Below are 11,204 nucleotides of genomic sequence, written 5' to 3' on the forward strand. Positions count from 1 at the left end.
GCATTTTATTTGTAAGATAAATTCCACATAAAAATTATGCACAGGCATTTTCTTATCACAGAAATATGCAAGGGCACCATGGCTACTTTTTTGAAAAGCAACACTTTTTAAAAACGTAAAGAAACACTAGGAATACTATCCCAACCCTAACTTCAAAACATCCTCTCAAGAAATGGCATAGAAAAGTGCTAAAATCTATAGTGATTGGTTTAAAAATTAAATTTTAAGGAAGCTATAGCAACAGAATTATCAGGATTGCCATGGAATGATCTAGAATATAGTCATGTTTGCACTCTCATGGACTAGCGGTTGAGGCATATTAAGTAGAAGTGACTGAGAGCATGACTCTACCAAGGTGTCTTGGAAATGTGGAATCCAGAGCAATCCAAACAGGCAAGTGTGGGTTACGTTCCAGGGAGAATAAGTATTGACAGAGGGATGATCATTTCTGAACTTTGTAAGATTGTTTTGGTAGTGTTTGGAGCGGTATCCAAAGATGATGAGCTCTTTCTGAATCCTACTCTCAGTGACAGGATAATTAAACACATACCGCTTCTCAGTTATGTCAGTTACAAGACAGCTAGTTCCCAGAGACGCTTCATCAGAATGCAAAAAGTAATCTTGACCAAGTAGAGTTGGTTCAACTACAGCCAAGAACATAGAAGAAGTACATCCTCCTACCACTGACTCTTGCTCAGAAAAAGCCAAAATCACACACAAAAAGAAAGATGACTGTAATCCTACAAAATCCATCATGATGTCAGCTGCCAATTAATGACCCCTGAAAAACACAGGAAATTCTATATGGACTTTGTTGAGCCACTATTCCCTTTTTATGTTGATGGAAGAAAGTTTACCTCCTGGAAAAGACAGATATGCTTTGATCTGACTATGTTACTTCATTCTTCTTGTGAAACAGCGGTTCCCTTTATTATTCACACTTAGTAGCAAAATCTCTTTCTGTGGCCTTTAATACCTTTATGAGTCTCATCTCATTCTGAGCACTACAGGTCTTCCTGGTAGTAGTATTAATAGTTTTATCATTAATAATGTGGTTTGCTTTGTATTTTGCATGCTTCGTTTTTTAGGTTTTAGCCCATTATAGAACACTACTCTAGTAGCACTAATTTAGAAACTATCCTCCCTTTTTTCTGGGATTGTTAGCACTTATATAGCGAAAATTATTGGAGATTTTGGTTTGTTTTAAAAGAGTCATATTCCCTCACAGGAATTTCTAATCTGAACTTTTTACAATATGCTCTTTTTAAAATATAGGCTGGGTGGCCATTTACGCCACATATAGTTAGCATTTCTTATTCTTCAAAGCCCTGAGGTAATATGGTGATTTTCTTCCAAAGTTCCTGACACTTCTACTTCCCAACTGGTTCTTCCCTATTAATCACGATTGAGCCTAGAATATCAGTTCTCCTTGTTGCCTTCTGTGTTTCCAGAAGGGAGACTTTGGCTTGGTTTGATGGCGTGACTATGGGACTGTCAGATGTGCCTCCCTTCCCAGCTTGGATTGAGGTAGAACCCGAAGACTCCTGTTTCCTCTCCCCACTTTCCCCCTTTCTGCTCCAGATTGCCTCTGTGTTGTGTTAGAGTGTCTTGTAGCAAAACTCAATCCCTGTCTCTGTTTCCTGGTTTTATCACTGGATACTTTTCTATTCATTTTGAAGAAAATTCTTCTCTAAAATAATTTGACATAAATTTTTAACAACTCAGCTAGTTAAGACCATTAGTAAGGATTAAAATATATGTGCTAACAAACTCATGGTGCTCCTATATAGAATAAAAAGCTTATATCTCTAAACTTTATGCTATATATAAGTATATTAGTTGCTCTGGCTTTTAAAGAAGTGGGACATTTTGACACTTCCTGTATATTTAATGTATTTCTCAAAATATTAGCTATGGTGCATGGTTTTAAACTTCTTTTGAAAAATGAAATTGTTTTTTACTTAGTTACATAGAAGATATGCAAAAAGAATAATAAAATAATCCACCAAACTTTGTATAGACAGATCAGAAACATTAAACTATAGATAGATAGGAACAGGAACATGTGTCAGGGGTCCCCCAAACCACTCCCAGTTTTGATGATTCTTTAGTAGGACTCATAGCTATGATTTGTTATAGCATAAAGATACAAAGCAAAATAAGCAAAGTGAAAAATTTCATGGCACAAAGTCTAGAGGGAACCAGGTTCAAGTTTCCAAGAGAAACTCCCAAGTTTCCTCTCCCAAGTGGAATCAAACAGGACATGCTTAATTCTTCCAGCAACAAATTATGACAACACATGGAAAGTGTTGTCTACAAGGAAGCTTATTAGAGACTCAGTGGCCAGGGTTTTTACTGGGGGTGGTCACGTAAGTACCCTCTGCCTAACCCATCCCAAAATTCCCGACTCCCAGACAGAAAACTAGTCTTCAGCATAAATTGCATTGTTTGTGCACACAGTTTAGGCCCAATGAACCATTCTTACCAGTTCTAAAAATGGTGGGAGCCCTCCCCAAATCCAAGTGTCCAAATGCCAGCCAAGGGTCAATCTTGCTAGCAGGCCTTTCTTAGCATAGGAAACTCAGCCAGCTATGTTGGTGCTTTTCTGCACAGGATCTCAGGGTGTTCTCACAGAAAAGTAAGGAAAGAGATTAATAGAGTCAAAACATAAATCTTTAAGTTGCTTCTAGATCTCTGGCTAAATCAGCTTAGATTATTCATGCAGATCATAATGATCACTTCTGAAATTCAAAAGTATAGAAATAAGAATGACTGACTGTCCTTCAATATATTTCTTAGTTTTTGCAAAACTCTTAGATAAAAAAGATTTTACTTTTAACAAGAGGGCTAGACCTGCATTTGGATAATCACCTACCTTGCAGGCAGTTTTTGGGTGTAATGCAATTTCTTGTCATTTGTAAACTTAAACATTCATTGTTTCAGCTATTTATGAGCAACTCTAAAGGCCTGTTAGGTGCCAGTTGGTAATTTTTCTGCGATGTAAATGTGAATGGAGCCCCAGAACCTCTACACAGGAGGCAGTCCACTGAGCTGACTGCCTGCCCTCTGCATTTCAATACTATTCTTGTTACAGCAGCAAAACTCATCCACCAGTGCCGGTGATGCAAGCGTAGAGTTCTAAGAAAATAGGCAGAAAGTAAAACATTTGGATAAACTATGTGAGTGGACTATGACAGTCTTCCAGATCCATGACATCCTAACAGCATTTGGAAACAAGAAAACAGGGTTCAGGTGATATTTTTAGGGAATCTCCCTCTAGCATAAAACTTGCTTATCCAGTGAGCGAACAAGTGAAAAGTGATGGGTAATTCATGTAAGGGTGGGCACAGGAAACAAAGCTACAGAGGAACTTTGAGGAGAAAGCCAGAAGCATATGCACGTGATCCCGTGTGAAGGTCTCAAAATCTTCACAGAGGCTGAGACTTTACTAGTTGTTTTGCATGGAGACACCTCACTTCTTTTAGTTCACTGGTTATAATGCATCATTTTATATGGAAGTGAATCTGAAAGGATGAATATTCCACATACTATAGCTTATTTTCTTGCTGATTCTGGTGAATTTCCTCAAGGTGAACAGCAGTACCCAGACTGGTCAAAACAGCTCCACTGCCCAATAGATGTGGTTTGCATAAATCTTGACAGCTTAATAACATATGTAGTTCCTTCCTGTTTTATGAAGCTTTTCTAAACATAAATTATCCCATTTATCTTTAAATTAGTTAAACGAGAACTTTTCTACCTAGTGTTTCTTTCATGAAGATATTAAAGGAGCTAACTGATATTAGCATGAGATGTTTAAAAGAACAGTGTGGAATGAATAAATACCTTCCTGCTATTTGCAAATATAAAACTTGCCTCAAATTTTTATCAGAACAATCCTCTGTAATTGACCTGTAGGACTTGATGCCAAATACCTGCACACATAGCCCTTAGTTATCTTTTCGTGCTTTTTTTTTTTTATCTCTATAGCTACCGTTTATCGACCGAACTACTTCTCCCCTTTGAAATAAAGGAGAAAGAATCACTAAACATTAGGATAATAACTTACACAAAATTTTTTAGTTTAGCCGTTTGTCTAGTGGTTAAATTTTGTCACTGTTTGTCCTCCTGGTAGATATTTAGCTGCTATGTGGTTAATATTTTCATTTTTTTAAGTAATCACTTGGCAGTTATCACTGAAATATAATTTATATCCCTGTTCTCAAAGTCATTTTATTTTAAATAAAACGTGGTGTTAGAAATATGCAGATTTCTGTCAGCATTTACCTTTGTTCTACTCAAATGTTATTTACAAAGGGTTTAGTGGAGATTCAAAATGATTATTAATTCTCTAAAGATATTTGTTGCTTAAGACCTTGGATTAGACTGGGTAGGCATCTACTGACTGTGGCATCCCTTATTTATTTAATGGGTATAATTAAATAGTTAAATGAAGGTGAATTATTGCTATGAAATAAAGACATCTAAAAGGCACTTTCTAACAGAATAAACTTAAAATTAGTTGCTGGATTTCATGTCTTTTTATTATTATTATTTTGAGACAGAGTCTCACTCTGTCGCCCTGGGTAGAGTGCAGTGGCGTCATAGCTCACTGCAACTTTAAACTTCTGGGCTCAAGTGATCCACTTGCCTGAGACTCCTGAGTAGCTGCGACTGCAAGCGCATACTTACTGATTGTTCTGTTTTTAGTAAATATGGGATCTTGCTCTTGCTCAGGCTGGTCTCGAACTCCTGAGCTCAAGCAATCCTCCTGCCTTGGCCTCCCAGACTGCTAGGATTACAGGCATGAGCCATGGTGCCCAGCCCAGGATTTTATGTCTTTTGTCACTAAAGAATTCAAATAGGAGGAATGTTTATCTACGAAAAAATTTCCTTTTTTCCTCCAAAATGTTCTCTTAAGCTGACATGTTCTCATTTTATTCATGTTACTTGTTAAATATCCTAGGTGAATCAGTATTAGTGAAGTATCCTACAGTACCCTGTGTTTATTGTTGTATTCTTTCTTTCCCTCTTAAAGACTCAATGATGAGGCACGGCGGCTCATTGCTGAATTGGGGAGTACATCTATTACTAATCTCGGTTTTAGAGACAACTGGGTCTTTTGTGGTGGGAAGGGCATTAAGACAAAAAGCCCTTTTGAACAGGTTAGTGTCTTAGATGCTCACAATTAACAAAAACAAATTGTGTGAAACCTTATGTTACATATTCCCATCCCAGTTATTTGAAAATTAGATGATGCAGATATTAATTTTGTGCATATATTTATCAAAAATTCTTGGTATTCAATTATTTGAAATAGCTATCAAACTTTTTAAACTCCAAAGCTTAAAAATCGTGTGTGGAAATTCTTTTTTCCCTGCATGACAATGCATTGGAATATGATTACTTTGTCTTAAACCTTTCAGGAAGCATTATTTATTAAGGATTTTAATTGCACTTTGGATATTGAAAGTTGTTTGGCAGTACTTTAGAACTTAATAGCATGTAAACTTTACTTTTTGACTAATGAATGATCCTTTAAAAACATCTGCAATGTTTTGTTCTTATAGCTATTATGATATTTGAAGGTCTGCCATCTATGTGACAGGGCCCGAGGGTCACTCATTTAATATGTTGAGCAATAATGTATATGAGCTCTTCATTGACATGAGTGCTACTGAAGTGTGAAAGTGAGTAAAGTATGTCACTGCAAATCACCAGTTCACAAAGGTTTTTTTAAACTGTATACTACTATTGTTTCCAATAGCACATAAAGAACAATAAAGATACAAACAAATATGAAGGATGGCCCGAAGTTGTGGAAATGGAAGGATGCATCCCCCAGAAGCAAGACTAATGGAAATATGGAGGAAATTGAAGAAAACGCACTTTCACTATTAATGGGAGAGCTAGAAAGAAGAAACTACGTGTAAATATTTTAAGAGCATGCAGCCATCTCAGTGTGTGCATGAGCATTGTCTCTTTTGATATCAGGATTATTTATTGCTAACGTAAATAGATAGCATTGTAAATAGTCATCATAATGAGCAAATCACTGAACCATTTCTTAGCACATTTTCCTAAAAGTACGATGTTTAGACTTCAATGGTAATAACACATTTTAATTCTAAAAGCATTCCCAGTGGATAACTGAATAGGTTGTGATATATATACTGGTTACTATGAAACTCTATCATGGAATAATACGGATTTTAGGGAAGAGACTTTGTTTTCTTTTATACATATATATGTTGCCTTGTGATGACAATATCTTTTAAATTAAAAAGAGATTTGGCTAGTTGTGTGTGTAATGTTACTTTATAGTCTGACTCTCCTGATGTACCTCTTAGTCTTTCTCTTCCCTTCCCAAGAAACCAAGAAATAAAATGTTTGATATGAAAACTTATATCGGATGTGAAAAGCACAACAAAATTCTTTTTTTAGTGTACACAGTAAAGAGTAAATGTGTAAATGTAGATGACATTTAGGACCATAGATAGCTTGCTGGATTTTGTGTTAGCAATGTGAATAACTTGATTTTGTATAATAAGCTATTTAGAGTGAGGCTGGAGGTGGCAACTCCACAGAACTGGGGAACCAGGTTGAGGTCCCTCCCTGGCCTAATTAGGTAATTTAGAACAGCTGAGTCAGTATATTCTGAGCAATATATTTTCCTTATTTGTTATCAGCATTGACCAAGTGGTTTGGAAAAAGGCATGCTTTAATATCAGAATAATTTTGATTTGTAAACCAGGAAATTCATTCTGTATTTACTTCATTTAACTTCATAATTATTGCCTTCATCAATTATTGCCTGAAGGCTATAGTGGCATATTTAGAAAAGCCCTAATTACTGGGTAAACTTACAACATTCTAAAAATAATTTTATTTGACCCAAGATGACTTTATACCCAATTCTGCATAAAAATATAGGAGAGCTAACCTTTTTTATGAACTTCAGATATTCACCAAATAACTTTTTTTCTTTTAATTTTTTTAGAGCATTAAATACTTGTTTGTGTATAAAGTATGTTAAACTGGAACGTAAGCAAACTTAATGATCAAGCTGCCATTCGTAATATAAGGCAGCACCTAAATTTTAGAAGCGTTGTATAAAAAAACCTAAAAACAGTATTTGTTATTTTGCTATAAACCAAGTTGGAAGCTATTCAAATATTTCGTAAATATTAGTGAACTTTGGGGTACTATTTCTTCCCTCAAATTGAATGTACTTCATGAGTAAACGCACCTTATATGTTTAAACAATTTTTGTAAACTTTTTGGATTTTTGGTGCTTATATGCTAAATCACAGCATGTTTATTTTGACATTTAAAATACTTCCCTCGATTCTGTAAACTAAAAGAATAGCTATTTTACAGTTCCAGGGATTGTGAAATAAATGTTGCTTTTTTTTTTAATTATGAAAATAAATAGTCTTGGGTTTGCATTGTGAATTTTTTTGTATTGTCCGGCAAAGTATAATATACCTACAGAACTTCACATTGTTTTTCAAGCATTTATTATACTGCCTAACTTGCAAAAAATTAAATCATTGCTGTGGTTAAACACAGTAATATCCTCTGGATATATCTTAACATGTAATTTAAGTGTCTAGATGGCAGGATATCCCTTTTTATTATAAAGACTATAAAATGATGGCTTGTGTAGTTGTCTAAAAATCTCAAAAGAAGGGATAAAGATTGGTTGTATAACTGCTTTGGTGCAGTTTGTTTTTGTCTCAATTCTTTCTTGTATAGACTGTGCCAGCTTAACTTCGGAAGCAATAATTTTACTACATTTCATTTTCGTATCTTTTTAAAATCAGCATTGTAAGTGAAACAGTGCTCATTTAATGTTAAGAATTTTCTTTATTAAATCAGATTAACATTGACATTTTAGTATTTTAAATGGTGCTTAAGGGCTTATAGATGCATATTTTTATTTGTAATCACAGATGCTTTCCCAGAACAAGTGTATTATAACATGCATGTTAAAGTGGAACACAAGAAAGTAAGAAAATAAGTGATGTTTGGGAAATTAAAGAAATACTGAGCCAGAGTCTTTATATTCATGACTTTAATTTGATTAAAGTGACATTTATCATTGTTCTTTCTATATTGTACTTGTTTTTAAATTAGCTAATATTTAATATTTTATGATAGATGAAAGCTGAATTCATTTAACCTGTATCGAACTTTATATTTTAAAAGCTTACATAAATTACAAATAATTTGACCAAAATAAAAGATATAATTTAATTCAGTTTGGTTGACAACCCCCCTCCCTTTCAAATGAAAGAACGAGATAAGACATGTGCCGCGGTCAGTTAGTAGAACAGTTAAAAGTGAAAATTCATTTAGAATACTTTTCCAAGTGAATATAAAAGGGAAAAATTGCTTGTGTTGATCACAGAGATTTGCCACCTAACCTCTTCAATTATTTCAGCGTTTTGCACAGCAATAAATCCATGTAAATTTATAGCTGTAGACTAAAGTAACAGACTTTTTCTAAGCATTCTTCAGAAGGATTTTTTTCCTGTTTCCAGGAAGATTTTTCTACTGACCAGTTGGTTTTTGATTGTCACATGTTTCTCTGATGTTGCTTGCTCCTTACTGCGATCCCCTGTTTTTAGGTTTCAGTCAAATCAAGGGCTAGCTGGAGTGAAAAGCAAGCAGGCCTGGCCAGGGCGTGTCAGTTGCTTGGCAGCATGAACAGAACATCAAAGGGTGGTGCAAGCAGCATGGTGAAAGCCCCCCAGGAAATCTTAAGGGGCTCTTTGGGCATCAGAATCTTCCCACTAGCCAGTGAGGGGCAGGCAACTTCCGGGCAGCTATATTGAGGTAACACTTTTCAACACTTAGATGTCTCTTCTATGGGTGGTTAGAAAGGAAAAGGGTCAGGCCAGCCCTTAGATTAAAGACAGAAGGAGATACGCATGTCCCGTGGGCAGTTTATAAGTAAACTTAGCCTGGGGAAGACAATCTTCCCACTACAGCTAGTTCACAGGACAGCTCCCTGTCATTACTAAACTCGTGGTTCAGCTCTGCATCAATTATGCTGACCACTGGAGTGCACTGAATATTGAACAAGTTGAGGCTACACTGGTAAGATACTCCCTTTTATCAGGGAAAGTTAATTTATGAACCTGCAAGCTTATCACGTTCCATATAGTCAGCCTGTATTTGTTTCACTTGATTGCCAGAAAGAAAAGGGGCCTAAAGCTTTAAAGAGGAGAGAATTCTGTTGTGGGGAGACAATGTGGTGTGCTGGTTAAGAGTAGGGACTTTCCTGAGTGTTCAACTCTGTTGTACTGTTAACCACTTGAGGACCTTGAAAAAGTCAATTTCCTTACTTGTAGAACAGGTATAGTACGAGCATGTGTGCCCACCAAAGTGCCTGGCGCAAAGTACTCACTAAATACAACTGCTAGTACTGCTGTTGTTATTAACCAGGCACCTTGCAGGCTAGTAACGTTTTAGCCCAAGAGAAGCATTAACAAGTCAGCCTCTCTAGCTTTCCAATTCCATCATACCAAGCAAAGGGAACCATTAAATAACTTGGGCATTAAGGTCATGAGAGAGGATGCAGCTATTCACCTGAGGTTCTCCTTGACTTCCAAGCCTCTGGTTTTCATATACTGCCTACCCTTTCAGTCATTACACATTGACACTAAACTCCATACATAGAATTCAAGCTTTCATGTATCTACAGGCAGCTAAAGCATTTCAAATGATCATATGATAGTTGCATTTACTGGCTTAGCTTTTAGGGGAAAGTATGTGACTTCAGCCAAAGAGGGTGGAAGCGTTTGCTGACTCCTTCCTGTGGCAGCAGCCAGTTGATGGACAGACGTTGATGCCTGCTCCTAATGGCCTAACCATCCACCCCATTCCTGCTGCAGGGTGGGGTGGGACTGTGATCAGAGTGGGGCACAGCTGGCACCCCACTGCACAGAACAGACTCAGTACAGGGGCCACTGGCTTCCTTGCCAAATCTTAGCCTTCTGTACCACCAGTGGAATAAAATGGCCAATTTGGAAATCTTATCTGTTGAACAGAATTGCTTTGTTCTCTCTAAGTATATCCCTCAGCAAAGCAGAGTCATGCTCAACTCTGGGAATTTTGAGTTTTAACTGAAGTTATCCTAAAACTTCATGTGAATTTTTCATGTTATTTTATCATTTACAGGTGTATATATTAACTTGGAAATGTTTTTTTTTTTTTTTGGAGACAGAGTCTCACTCTCTTGCCTGGGCTAGAGTGCTGTGGCGTCAGCCTAGCTCACAGCAACCTCAAACTCCTGGGCTCAAGTGATCCTCCTGCCTCAGCCTCCCGAGTAGCTGGGACTACAGGCATGAGCCACCATGCCCGGCTAATTTTTTCTATGTATTTTTAGGTGTCCAGATCATTTCTTTCTATTTTTAGTAGAGACAGGGTCTCGCTCTTGCTCAGGCTGGTTTCGAACTCCTGAGCTCAAACAATCTGTCCGCCTCGGCATCCCAGAGTGCTAGGATTATAGGCGTGAGCCACCGCACCCGGCCTGGAAATCTTTTAAGTTACTTTAAATTTCAGCTCCAGAAACTGTTTGGCTTGTGTATACTGTGTCTTGGCAGCCTGATGAGAGAAGTACCATGTGCTTTATTTGACAAGAACAGATATGAACTCCAAGGAGAATGCCTTGCCTTGCGAGTGCAAGCTCTGCACAGAGGAGAGATTTGAAAGCAAATAGTGCTGGGGCTATCCTTAGAAATATGTTCAGTTAGTGGAGAAGGCAGTGGTCCCTGAGAGTTGTTTGTGGGGGGCAGGCATCAGGTGGAAAGCAGAAAGGTCAACTGGCTAGAATGTTTTTAGGTGTGAGGGATGAACACCGAGCTCTAAGTCCTGCCTGCCCCGTACCTGGGAAGTGCAGACTGCCCTAGATGGCTTTCTGTTCTCCCGTAGGGAGAGGACTTGAGATTTACGTAAGTAAATGAGCTCATGCCTAGACTCCTATGAGGTTGAAAGTCAATTCTTGTGGAACTGTTAATACCTTACAAGGCAGTGTTAAAATTCTATCATGGAGCCGGGCGCGGTGGCTCACGTCTGTAATCCTAGCACTCTGGGAGGCCGAGGCGGGCAGATTGTTGGAGCTCAGGCGTTCGAGACCAGCCTGAGCAAGAGCGAGACCCCGTCTCTACTAAAAAAAATAGAAAGTATCTGAACAA

General features: G+C 37.4%; 1 protein-coding gene across 2 annotated transcripts in view; it reads left to right on the forward strand.

Annotated features, from left to right (window-relative positions):
- FAM3C (family with sequence similarity 3, member C) overlaps nt 1-6,298 on the forward strand; it is a 99,809-nt gene extending 93,511 nt beyond the window's left edge. The window contains exons 9-10 of one of the 2 annotated variants that reach the window (XM_012652755.1): nt 5,039-5,165; nt 5,768-6,298. In XM_012652755.1, coding sequence (XP_012508209.1) covers nt 5,039-5,165; nt 5,768-5,857 — 217 coding nt within the window. In that variant the 3' untranslated portion in view covers nt 5,858-6,298. The remainder of the gene's footprint in view (nt 1-5,038; nt 5,166-5,767) is intronic. The other variant, XM_012652756.1, reaches the window with a different exon arrangement.
- Nucleotides 6,299-11,204: the final 4,906 nt, after the last annotated feature.

The sequence above is a fragment of the Propithecus coquereli genome, unplaced genomic scaffold, assembly GCF_000956105.1.
Source record: "Propithecus coquereli isolate 6110/MARCELLA unplaced genomic scaffold, Pcoq_1.0 Scaffold4, whole genome shotgun sequence".
NCBI classification, from domain to species: Eukaryota; Metazoa; Chordata; class Mammalia; order Primates; family Indriidae; genus Propithecus; species Propithecus coquereli.